General features: G+C 44.3%; 1 protein-coding gene across 1 annotated transcript; it reads right to left on the bottom strand.

Moving 5' to 3' along the window:
• Positions 1–1,466: 1,466 nt before the first annotated feature.
• Positions 1,467–4,879, bottom strand: LOC136763972 (EF-hand calcium-binding domain-containing protein 9-like). The gene is made up of 4 exons (XM_066717809.1): positions 4,731–4,879; positions 2,688–2,836; positions 2,159–2,335; positions 1,467–1,674 (listed from the first exon to the last, which is right to left on the bottom strand). Exons 1-4 carry the CDS (start codon positions 4,864–4,866, stop codon positions 1,549–1,551), a joined length of 588 nt encoding a protein of 195 aa, XP_066573906.1. The 5' UTR covers positions 4,867–4,879; the 3' UTR covers positions 1,467–1,548.
• Between the last annotated feature and the right edge of the window lie 8,135 nt (positions 4,880–13,014).

The following is a 13,014-nucleotide window of genomic DNA, read 5'->3' as shown; positions in this document are numbered from 1 at the left end:
GCTGAGGCCGATTGGCTACTCTGAAATGTCTGTAGTTGCGTGCGTGCGTGTGTCTCTGTGTCTGTGCATGTGCGTGTGCGTGTGTGTTACTCGCCAACCCCTCTGCCAGCATGTTGAGTCCTACCTCGTCCCCAGAGACGGCAAACTATATAACTTTAAATAGCTGAATCGAGTCGGTTAGTTATTATACACGTGTTAAACTGTATTGATAGTATATTAAATAATAAATAAGATTGAACACTAGGGGGAATCACACAAAATAAATGTTTATTACAATTAAATAACTATTATTTACATCTCTAACCATTACCAGTTTATTTAGTATATATACGTACATACATACACAAACAAACAAATTAATAAGCACATTATTTTAATATATATATATCAGTACAGGTATACCAATATCTAAAACATTAACAACATTGAAAGTTCAAGAGTGAGAATATAATGAAGTTCGTTCAATAAATTATGAATATTGAAACGATAGCACTGGAACACTTGTTGTTTCTCCTCTAATGAAGCACTTCAGTGTCTGAATGTGTGTGCGCCGGGAGAGAAGGACAGAGAGACAGCACTGACTTCTCTCCTGGGAAAGTACTGGTTGACAATATGGATTTTTGCTGGTGATTTGTTTGTGTTTCTTTCCCATATTATAGATCTATGTAGGACGCAGATGAAATAGATGAATTGGGCGACTAATTGGGCAACTATGTACAATCCCCACCCCCCAGGTGTCGGCTCGCCTTACAATGCAGAACCATGAACACAAACACAGACAATATTTAAAAAATCGAACTAACTGGATGGAATGTGGAGAAATATTTTGTAACCTTTCTTAAATCTACATTACAACAGAAAAGAACATACAGTTAGGTCCATAAATATCTGGATAGTGACACAACTGTCATCATTCTGGCTCTGTACGCCACAATGGATTTGAAAGGAAACAATCAAGATGTGCTTTCAGTGGAGACTTTCATCTTTAATTTGTACATACTGTACATAAACTTATTATGACAGAAGGAATAAGACTTGAATCCCCAGAACACATTCTTAAAGAACAAGTTTCCCATCGCATTTTTGCCTGCTTATAAGATTGTTGCCATTTCCATCATAGGTGTGTGTAAACAAGAGTAATTATCAAATAAGCCAGTATATTTCAGACTGAAGACTTTCCAAAGTCTTCAGTCCACTTCACCAGCTCCACACCATGCCAGGGGTCCTGCCAGGACCTCCCTCGCTCAGTTCCAGCACCGGTTAGCCAAGTGCACTGTGTCTTCAGTATCCTTGTCTTGTACTGTGGTGTCTCTGTGCGTCCAGCTTCCCCCTCACTCACCCCTCTCCATCCGTGTGCTTGTGCTCAGATTGGAGAGGGGTGAGTGAGGGGGAAGCTGGACGCAGCTAGTACCCGCTCCAGCTTGCACCCCTGCACCCGCTCCGCACGGTCTACCTGTTTGACACACCTGTTCCCTGACACTCAACAGGTGTGTCAAACAGGTAGACCATAGGGAGCGGGTGCAGGGGCAGGTTCTCAAGGGGTTTAGCTCAACAAAAGGCTCCCTTGCAGACCGTCAGAAAGCGATTCAACAAAGTTGGAGTCTTCTTTGCTGTGTCCTCCTGCATGTCAATGCATTCCAGGGCAAACAGCTTGAACTCGGTGTAGCTCAGCATCTGACAAATGAAAGAAAACTGAATATGATGTTTTGGTTTTGCATTTTCTATCTTTCAAAAGGGTTAATTTCATCCCCTCTTCACCTGTCGATGTATTTAATTTGCTACTGTTTGGGTTGTGCTGGTGTTTATTATAATAATTATATATCAATAGGTTAGCAGTGCTATTTCACAGCTAGCTCCCTGTAGCCGGAATCAATTCTGAGATTTGGGGTCTGCATGTGGGGAGCAGCCTGTTCTCCCCGTGTCCGCCTGGGTTTCTCTGATGTCTGAATCCCCCCACAACCCAACGACAGCCTGCTGAGGCTGATTGGCTACTCTGAAATGCCTTTAGTTGCGTGGGTGTGTGTGATTGTTTGTGTTTGAGAGACAGGTAGGTGTGTGTGTGTGTGTGTGTGTGTGTGTGTGTGTGTGTGTGTGTGTGTGTGTGTGTGTGTGTGTGTGTGGTACTGGCCAACCCCTATGCCAGCGTGGCGAGTCCTACCTTGTCCCCAGATACATCAAATTCGTGGAAGATCTTATTCAGGTCCTCCCCTTTCATATTAAAGAGGAAGCTGATGGCCTGGAACTCGGCCGGGCTGATGGCGCCGCTGCCATCCACATCGATCAATGAGAACATAGCACAAGCATGCCGTGATATGAATTCCTTCTCCATGTGGTTCTACAGACACGAGGGAGGGTGGAAGAACAGAAGGAAGAGGAGAGGGGTGGAAGAGGGAGGGGTGAGTTTGAGTAACAGAACACAAGACAATAGGAAACGTAAGAACGCAAGCAGATGAAGCAGAGAGACGTCTGGCGGCTCGGGATGCAGGGCCAAGGAAGGCCATCGAACACCCCCCTTCATCTTTACAGTGAACTGAATCAATGAAATAGGGTTGCATGACATTTCCTTCATGTGATCCAGCAGCATCTGTAGACCTGTGTGATGCTGTCCATTGGTTCTGGAGAAGCACTTGCTGGACTCTGTGTATCTGTGCCTCTCCGGCCCGCCTCCCAGGAAGAGCCCGGCCTACCTGGTTAGCCAGCAGGATGCACACGAGCATGTAGAACTCATTGAAGCCGATCTCGCCGGAGGCGTTGCGGTCCAACATCTCAAAGATCAGCATTATCTCTCTTTTCTTCAGGTCACTCACATGCCTCAGGAAGTGATAGAACTGGACATCTGTCAGAAAGTGGAGGAAGGACAAAGAGGACAGTGAAAACCAGTGTGGTGCCTAACTCAAGCCTTTTCATTATTTCTAACAGTAGGGGTTTTAAGTATAAAATGAAACTAGAATGCTAACGTTCCTGGAGAAACTTTGTCTGCATGTGAAAGTATGTTTGAGTATAATAAGCTGTATGTTTCACTGTACATGTAGTAGTGTAGTACGTACAAGATACTACAGTATAGTATAGTATAAAAGTGTAATATGGTATAAAACAGTGTAATATATTATTTTTTGTACTGTAGTAATATTGATAATACATCACAAAGTAATTCAGTATACTACAGAATACAACACTGTACCATAGTATTTGTTGTACAACTGTAGTACTGTAGTTTTTGTTATACTATATTATAGTACATGACAAGGTACTACAGTATACTATCATCGATATATTTAGGTTGCATTTATTACTGACAATTATAAACTAATGTGAAATGTTACAGGGCGCTATATGAAGTTGTAAGATTTATTATTATTATTAAGATGGGCTTTGTAAGTATGACAAAAACGTATTTAAAACTGGTTTTAAATGCATGAACACGTGAGTACTTATACAGTGGACATTGTCAGAGGGGACATGCTTTATAGAGAACACGTTTAATGTGCTTTAAAATGCCATTAGTACCGGCCTGGCGCTTTAAGGCAGTGCAGACTGGGACACAGAGACACACACATACATTTATTTATATTGTTTGATCGACTGTCCTCTGCTGGATTGTGAAGGAATGGCTGTCTAATGTCATATTTAGCACTATTTTGTGGGAACTTTATTTTAAACTGTTATTGAAATAACGATATACCCTTTATCTCATGACGTGCTTTAAACTTACCATTACTATGAGCACATCATATCATTGGCAAAAGCTCCTTTAAAGCAGGTAAAATAAAGTCTCGTAGCGCAGTTAACAAGACTGAATAATAACATGACAAATAATCCGTATTAAAGCCCCGTATGCACACATGTAATGTAGTATGATTATTATTAGTGGTGGCAGTGGAATAAGTATTATAATGATACAGTATTTAATACAGACATCAATAGTGACCGCAGTGAAATCACAGTGCAGCGCGCAGGCGCAGAGTATACCAGAGACAGAGGAGGAATCGAACCATGGGAATCGTGACCGCTGATTGGCTACTGCCTGGGCCGTAATTTGCATAAACACCGCTGATTGGCTGCCGGTCTGTCAGGTGGCCTGTCTGTGTGCGAAGTCAATCCATTCAACATTCAATAATCGTTTGTGTTTTTAATCGATCAGATCTCAATAAATATCGATCCAGACCGGCAACCTGACCGGCGTCACAATGAGCCTCTGTGTGACGTCTGGTGTCTGTAGTTATAACAGTCAGGACGAACGGAATAATAATAATAATAATAATAATAATAATAATAATAATAAAGCTTCTGTAAGAGAACAACACGTGTTTTCACATGCGCACTAATTATGCTCTTATTCATGATCTCATTGCGTAAAACCGAGTCACTGACTGCTCAATACAAACCCCAGGCCCTCGCCCGGTGTGCGGGCCCTAAGCCCGTCCCTGATGCCACTGGGGCCCGTCTGTCTGCTGAGACTGGCGCACGATGCTGCTGCATCCAGGGGGTGCTGTGCATTGGTGGAGGTGGGACCCCCTGACAAGTATCAGCACTATATAAGTGTGAGGATTATTATAATTAATAATAATAATAATAATAATAATAATAATGAACCAACTTTTTAGCAGTTACACAATTTAAAGAGTCAAATGTAATCAAATTACTTCATTTAAGGGTTCAATTCAGGAACTGATAGTTCAATTGGAACAAGAAGGTGGTCCTATTGCTGTAGATTGTCTTTTTTAACTTACCATTTAAGGTGTTCTTGTTGTGCACGTCCAGCAGCCTGAAATACTGCAGCAGTATGTTCGCGCTCCTCACTGTCAGCAGACTGTAAGTGCTGTCCAGCTCCAGATAATGGAAAAAAACTCCTGGCTTGAGCTTCATCCTGATCCGGGGACACTCGAGCCTCTGACTGGCGCTGAAGCTCTGCGCGAGTGCAGCCCACCGGGCCACACCCTGTGACGTCACAAAGAGGCTGCGTCTGCCGTACACACAGTCACAGAGGAGCTACTGACGCGGCACGACGCCTGGCCTTCACTGCCAGTGAGAACGACGTGCGAGTGTGAAGTGCAGTTTGGGCGCACAGTGCGAAAACAGTATTTGAGTACATTGACGTGGTCCTGATAATACCGATGTTTTACACTGGTGGTAGTTACGGTATCAAATGTGGGAACTGTAGTTGGGTGTGGACTGTCGCAATTAACGAGGCGGCAGAATGGCGTCGTGCCGCAGTGTCGCAGCGGCTCCTTGGCTGGATGTCCGATCAGAGCTGGCGTAGCGCCTCGTCATTAAACACACTTACACATGCAATAATGCTCCGCCCGTTTCTTTACATTAGTATTATACATTGTATTTATTTACAGTAGTGCAGTATTCACAGACACAACAAAACCAGCAAGAAAACAAGCAGCTAGCTTAGCCAATAAAGGAGAGCAAGCAATACAAGATCTGAAGAGATTATTTTAAGACAATCAAAAGGTGATTTTTAAGACACGTCTTTAAATGTGTAGGGCGCTGCTCAGAGCCTGTGGAAGTGCGTTGTCAGCCGGGGCGCATTGCACTGTATGATCAAACTAGTGCCACACACACTGAATTCAAAATATAAATGCATATCATAAACGGAAAAACAGATGGAAAACGTGTAGTGAGTTTGTTTGTGAGTTTGCAGCGGCGCTGCTGTGTGCGTGTATTTACACAGGGGCCTGCAGAGGGGGGCAGGGGTTTAAGTGCCCTGTATTACCTGACTGCCCCCCACTGGGCTAGAATTGCCCCTTTTGTGGATTGAGCCACTGCCCCCCACAGGCTCCACTGTACAGCCCTGTATTTCAATGTCTTGTACATTGTTATATTTGTTTTCCATTTTAGCATTACATTTGAAGCACTTATGATGATGTGCCACTAATTGTTGGATTGTGCCCATATTTTTTTTCAATTTAGGGGCACAGTGCTCCTGAGGAAAAAAGTAGAGCCCTGCAACACCAGGCCTTTACTTTGTGCTGTATTGTAAAGATGGTTAAACCTTTATCGTCTGCCAGGAGACGAATATGAATAATAACCCAACAAATGCGTTGGCAGCGCCTTGTACTACAGGATCTGCTCATTATTTTAGCAACAACAGTGAATACAGTGCATCCGGAAAGTATTCACAGCGCTTCACTTTTTCCACATTTTGTTGTGTTACAGCCTTATTCCAAAATTGATTAAATTCATTATTTTCCTCAAAATACCCCATAATGACAACGTGAAAGAAGCTTGTTTGAAATCTTTGCAAATTTATTAAAAATAAAAAACAAAAAAAGCACATGTACATAAGTATTCACAGCCTTTGCCATGACACTCAAAATTGAGCTCAGGTGCATCCTGTTTCCACTGATCATCCTTGAGATGTTTCTACAACTTGATTGGAGTCCACCTGTGGTAAATTCAGTTGATTGGACATGATTTGGAAAGGCACACACCTGTCTATATAAGGTCCCACAGTTAACAGTACATGTCAGAGTACAAACCAAGCCATGAAGGCCAAGGAATTGTCAGTAGACCGCCGAGACAGGATTGTATCGAGGCACAGGTCTGGGGAAGGGTACAGAAAAATGTCTGCAGCATTGAAAGTCCCAATTAACACAATGTCCTCCATCATCTGTAAATGGAAGAAGTTTGGAACCACCAGGACTCTTCCTAGATCTGGCCGCCCGGCCAAACTGAGCGATCGGGGGAGAAGGGCCTTAGTCAGGGAGGTGAGCAAGAACCCGATGGTCACTCTGACAGAGCTCCAGCGTGTCTCTGTGGAGAGAGGAAAACCTTCCAGAAGAACAACCATCTCTGCAGCACTCCACCAATCAGGCCTGTATGGTAGAGTGGCCAGACGGAAGCCATTCCTCAGTAAAAGGCACATGACAGCCCGCCTGCAGTTTGCCAAAAGGCACCTGAAGGACTCTCAGACCATGAGAAACAAAATTCTCTGGTCTGATGAAACAAAGATTGAACTCTTTGGCCTGAATGGCAAGCGTCATGTCTGGAGGAAACCAGGCACTGCTCGTCACCTGGCCAATACCATCCTCATAATGTCACATTTCCTATACTCTATAGTCTAAAAACTGATCGGGGGGGGTAAGACGTGCAGATAGTAAGGGTCTGGTGCAGTTTATCACATTGTGGCTTTAAATACTGGAATATATATTAGAGCGCTGTGGAGCCGGAGCTGAGGTCACAGAGCTGCTCCACTCCCCCCCATTAAACTCCCAGATATACTATTGAACTGACAAAATATGAAACTTCACAGGTATTGTTGTGTTTTAGAGATTATAAGATAAAGATAAAACCAGTTCCACAGACAAAACACCATCAGCACCCCCCCAGCACCACGGACAAAACACCCAGCAGCATATGGATGAGCCTGGGCGCCGCTGACTCCATGTCTCTGTCACAATACATTATCTTTATTAACTCATTCTATGACATGTTCACTTTCTCAGTTGAAGCAGTGATCCTATAATAGGGCACATCTCTCCTAAACCACTTGCAACAGAAGGAAAGTCCGTTTTCACTTTTCAGTATTTCAAATGATTTCATTTGAACCAATCTGCCTGAATTCAGCTCATTTTACAGCCGTCTGTTTTCTGCAATGTCCATTTGTAATTTCAATTAATAAATGTTGTAATGTACATTTTCAGTAAAAATATAAACTACAGAATACAAAACACTAACTAACTAGCATTATCTCCTGTTAATCATTAAGCGCTGCCCTGCCCAATGCACTGGAGTCTGAGAGGGACTGTTTTATTGCTCTCTGGTGGCGAAATGGAGAAGTACAGGGGGAAACCATGACACAGAGAGGAGTCTAATCCTCTACAGCAGCAGGGACACTCGGGTCTTTCTTAGCTGCCGTGTCGCCGGTTTGGAGTGTTTAATCAGAGAAACACATTTTAGAAAACCTCTCTCTCGCTGTCAGGCTGAGGCTCATAAGGCTCTTATTATCCAGTCCAGTCCCTCTGGATCAGCACTGCGCTCATGTGTACTGGTGTGAGTGCAGGACGCCTCACTCTCTGTGACTGCTCACACACACACACACAGACTGGGTTTCTGAGACGCCACTCTGCTGCTGGGCTGCTGGGACTACAGTGTCAGCTGACCTGGAGCCGTATCTCTGTACTGGGACAGACTGGGACACTGGTGTCTGGACTCTGGACCTGTTTCATAGCTCTTCACACAGTTAGTGTCCTTATGACTCAGTCTCAGTGCACTGGGGCTCAGAGAGACAGGGGACAGACATGCAGCTGTGGACTGATTAAGACATCTGACACAGCTGGTCAGTATTGTTCAGGTCTGAGGCGTGTGACGCAGTCTGGGTGAGTGAGACGCAGTTTGTGCAGGTGAGTGTAGAAGGCATGTCTCCTCACCTGTATTTCACTCACTGCTTTATTCAGCCCTGAATGACACAGGGGCTCTGGACTCTGGACTCAACAGACTCCTGTGTCTTAATCTCCAGGATGTGTTTTATTGCTCTCTAGCAATACAATCCGCTAGTCACACAGTGCTCCGACAACCTGGCTGGCAGCAGTCCCAGCCCCTCTTCCAAAAGAGAAAAGAAACTGTCCCTCGTCTCATCTCACCTCCCCTAAATATCCAACGAGGAGAGACATCGGCTCCTCTAACCAATGGCAGGGGAGATAGGCAGCTGATCTGCACATGTTAAATGTGACTCATTAAGACCATAATCAAACAAAAACACAAACAATAAGTGATATATACTCAAAACACAGTATATACAATAAAGCAGTGGTAATTAATAAGTGATACCAATAAATGCGCAAAAAAATGGACTTGGTCACATCTGTGATATCTATGACAGCTACCATAGATATCAGTGTTTAATTATAGGAGCAATGTGACTGGACTGGAGCTGGACTGGGGTCTGTTCTTCACTGGGGACTATTGTGTCCTACAGCTACCATAGACATCAGTGTTTAGCGCTGGAGAAGCATCTCTCTACTGGAGCAGGAGCTCAAACAAGTGTCTGGGGGTCCTCAGAGACAGGCATGGGGGGACCAGAAAAGCCTGGCCACACAGCCCCCCCAGCCAGGCCGCTCAGTCCAGCACTGTCCCCCAGTAACCAGCTGTGCTCTCATTCACAGACACTGCAGACAGGGAGCAGCAGCAGCTGGGCTGAACATCTGGAGGAGCCACTGAAATGCCTGGATCTGAACCCTGAGCTCCTCTGGTTTCTACAGGGACTCATTACTGAGCCTCTGGACACCTGGAGCCCCTTTGCCACAGAGGGGACAGATAAGAACTGTGTGTGTGAAGAGAGAGTGGACACTGAGCGACAGAGAGAGAGAGACAAGAGACCAGTGACCGCTGGAGGGAGAGAGTGACTGAGAGAGACACAGAGAGATGGTGAGCAGATGGTCCTCCTCCCTTGGTAGTGAGTTACCGCTCTGTGTTTCTGTGTCCCTCAGGAGAGACTGTCCCTCTGTCCTCCCGTCCCCAAGTTAAAGTGTCCGCTGAGTCCCACTGAGAGAGTTATTAGAGGGACTGAGACACAGCTGATGGGCAAACTGTGTGACTGGAGTGACTGTAGGGAATACACTAACAACACAGCAGCTGATCTAATGTGATCAGTCATTATTGTGCTGTTTGTTGTCCTGATATTTCCTCTCATCTACAGACAGTATCCCAGTCTGGCTCATTGCCGCTCTACTGCAGTGACACACTCAGCCCATCTCAGCAGTGTGTCTGTGCCGTGTTGTCGTCTCGGCTCTGACTGTGTGTTGTGTGTTGTGTTGTGTTGCAGTGAGTGGAGGTGCCGCTCCAGAGAGAAGCCTAGGGGAGAGAAATGAAGGGAGGGGAGACCCAGTGAAAGTAGAGGATGAGAGGAGAGAGAAGCAGATGAGGAGAAAGAGAGAAGGGAGGGAGGGACATAAAGAGGGGGAAAAAGGGTGAGGGGATATAGAGAATGTGGGGAACCAATGAGGGAGGGAGAAGAGAATGGGAGAAAGGAGGAAAATAAAAAAATCAATCACAAGAAGAAAGGGAGAGAGTGGGAGAGGGAGGGCGGGAGAGAGGGGAATGGAGGAGGCGAAAGAGAGAGGGAGGGAGGAGTGTGTCTGCACAGTAACAGACAGGTTAAGAGTGTGGGAGACGAAAGGAAAGTGAAACAACAATGTCAGTCAAAAGAACTTGAATAACAGGTTTGACCCCTAGTGACAGCAGTCCAATAAAAACAAATGCATTCAAATTCAAGTTGGCTTTATTGGAATGTCAGTCAGGGTCAGTATTGCCAACGCAGTTTTAAATTAAATAAGACTAAATAACTGTAAAATGTTTACAAATTTTACAGTTATTTGTTAAAAATTAAATACATTAAAGATATATACCTTTATATACAGTACTGTGCAAAAGTTTTAGGCAGATGTGAAAAATGCTGTAAAGTAAGAATGCTTTCAAGAATAGACATGTTAATAGATTATATTTATCAATTAACTAAATGCAAAGTGAGTGAACAGAAGAAAAATCTACATCAAATCCATATTTGGTGTGACCACCCTTTGCCTTCAAAACAGCATCAATTCTTTCAGGTACACTTGCACACAGTCAGGGATTTTATAGGCATATAGTCAGGTGTCTGATTAAACAATTATACCAAACAGGTGCTAATGATCATCAATTCAATATGTAGGTTGAGACACAATCATTAACTGAAACAGAAACAGCTGTGTAGGAGGAATAAAACTGGGTGAGGAACAGCCAAACTCAGCTAACAAGGTGAGGCTGCTGAAGACAGTTTACTGTCAAAAGTCAAACACCATGGCAAGACTGATCACAGCAACAAGACACAAGGTAGTTCTACTGCATCAGCAAGGTCTCTCCCAGGCAGACATTTCAAGGCAGGCAGGGGTTTCCAGATGTGCTGTCCAAGCTCGTTTGAAGAGGCACAAAGATACGGGAAACGTTGAGGACTGTTTGTCATGTCCACCACCAGGGGTCACCCTCTTGTTTCCATCAGCCAGGTTAATTCCAGCCAATCATTCTATTAATCAGCACACCTGTCCTCAATTCCCCCAGTTCATCAACTCACTATATAAACCTCTTTGTTCACCCAGGTCACTGCTAAGTCTTGTTCCCAGTCTAGTTACAGTCTGAGCTTAATTCTGAGAGTCATCCAAGGAAACTTACTGCAGCAGATGAGTCGCATCATGCTTGCTTCCCTTCACAATCGGAAGATGTCCCGCAGTGCCATCAGCTCAGAATTGGCAGAAAACAGGGGGACCCTGGTACACCCATCTATTGTCTGGAGAAGTCTGGTCAGAAGTGGCCTTCATGGAAGACTTGCGACCAAAAAGTCATACCTCCGACATGGAAACAAGGCCAAGCGACTCAACTAGGAACACAGGAACTGGGGTGCAGAAAAATGGCAGCTGTGGACTGATGAGTCAAAATGTGACATATTTGGCTGTAGCAGAAGGCAGTTTGTTCGCTGAAGGGCTGGAGAGTGGTACACGAATGAGTGTCTACAGGCAACAGTGAAGCATGATGGAGGTTCCTTGCAAGTTTGGGGCTGCATTTCTGCAAATGGATTTGGGGATTTTGTCAGAATTAGTGGTCTCCTCAATGCTGAGAAGTACAGAAAGATACTTATCCATCATGCAATATCATCAGGGAGACTTCTGATTGGCCCCAAAATTATTCTGCAGCATGACAATGACCCCAAGCATACAGCAAAGTCATTAAGAACTATCTTCAGCGTAAAGAAGAACAAGGAGTCCTGAAACTGATGGTATGGCCCCCACAGAGCCCTGATCTCAACCTCATCGAGTCTGTCTGGGATTACATGAAGAGAGAGAAGCAACTGAGGCTGCCTAAATCCACAGAAGAACTGTGGTTAGTTATCCAAGATGTTTGGGCCAACCTACCTGCCGAGTTCCTTCAAAAACTGTGTGCAAGTGCACCTAGAAGAATTGATGCTGTTTTGAAGGCAAAGGGTGGTCACACCAAATATAGATTTGATGTAGATTTTTCATCTGTTCACTCACTTTCAATTTAGTTAATTGATAAATATAATCTATTAACATGTCTATTGTTGAAAGCTTTCTTACTTTACAGCATTTTTTCACACCTACCTAAAACTTTTGCACAGTACTGTGTGTGTGTGTGTGTGTGTGTGTGTGTGTATTTTGTACGTTTGTCCACTGACAAAGAAATGATCAGTCTATAATTTTAATGGTAGGTGTATTTTAACAGTGAGAGACAGAATAACAACAAAAAAATCCAGAAAAACGCATTTCAAAAAAGCTATAAATTGATTTGCATGTTAATGAGGGAAATAAGTATTTGATCCCCTATCAATCAGCAAGATTTCTGGCTCCCAGGTGTCTTTTATACAGGTAACGAGCTGAGACTCTCTTAAAGGGAGCGCTCCTAATCTCAGCTCGTTACCTGTATAAAAGACACCTGTCCACAGAAGCAATCAATCAATCAGATTCCAAACTCTCCACCATGGCCAAGACCAAAGAGCTGTCCAAGGATGTCAGGGACAAGATTGTAGACCTACACAAGACTGGAATGGGCTACAAGACCATCGCCAAGCAGCTTGGTGAGAAGGTGACAACAGTTGGTGCGATTATTCGCAAAATGGAAGAAACTGTCAAAACAAACAAACAAAATAACTGTCAGTCTCCCTCGGTCTGGGGCTCCATGCAAGATCTCACCTCGTGGAGTTTCAATGATCATGAGAACGGTGAGGAATCAGCCCAGAACTACATGGGAGGATCTTGTTAATGATCTCAAGGCAGCTGGGACCATAGTCACCAAGAAAACAATTGGTAACACACTACGCCGTGAAGGACTGAAATCCTGCAGCGCCCGCAAGGTCCCCCTGCTCAAGAAAGCACATGTACAGGCCCGTCTGAAGTTTGCCAATGAACATCTGAATGATTCAGAGGAGAACTGGGTGAAAGTGTTGTGGTCAGATGAGACCAACATCAAGCTCTTTGGCATCAACTCAACTCGCCGTGTTTGGAGGAGGAGGAATGACCC

The sequence above is a fragment of the Amia ocellicauda genome, chromosome 12 (genome assembly GCF_036373705.1).
Source record: "Amia ocellicauda isolate fAmiCal2 chromosome 12, fAmiCal2.hap1, whole genome shotgun sequence".
Classification (NCBI taxonomy): Eukaryota; Metazoa; Chordata; class Actinopteri; order Amiiformes; family Amiidae; genus Amia; species Amia ocellicauda.
This window is presented reverse-complemented; position numbering and strand designations above follow the sequence as displayed.

Excerpts from the sequence above, each read along its gene's own strand:
- LOC136763972 (XM_066717809.1), bottom strand. The coding sequence starts at position 4,866 with ATGAAGCTCAAGCCAGGAGTTTTTTTCCATTATCTGGAGCTGGACAGC. Across the intron at positions 2,837-4,730 it reads CAACAAGAACACCTTAAATG|ATGTCCAGTTCTATCACTTC; the intron begins GTAAGTTAAAAA and ends ACTTTCTGACAG. Across the intron at positions 1,675-2,158 it reads TTGATGTATCTGGGGACAAG|ATGCTGAGCTACACCGAGTT; the intron begins GTAGGACTCGCC and ends TTCATTTGTCAG.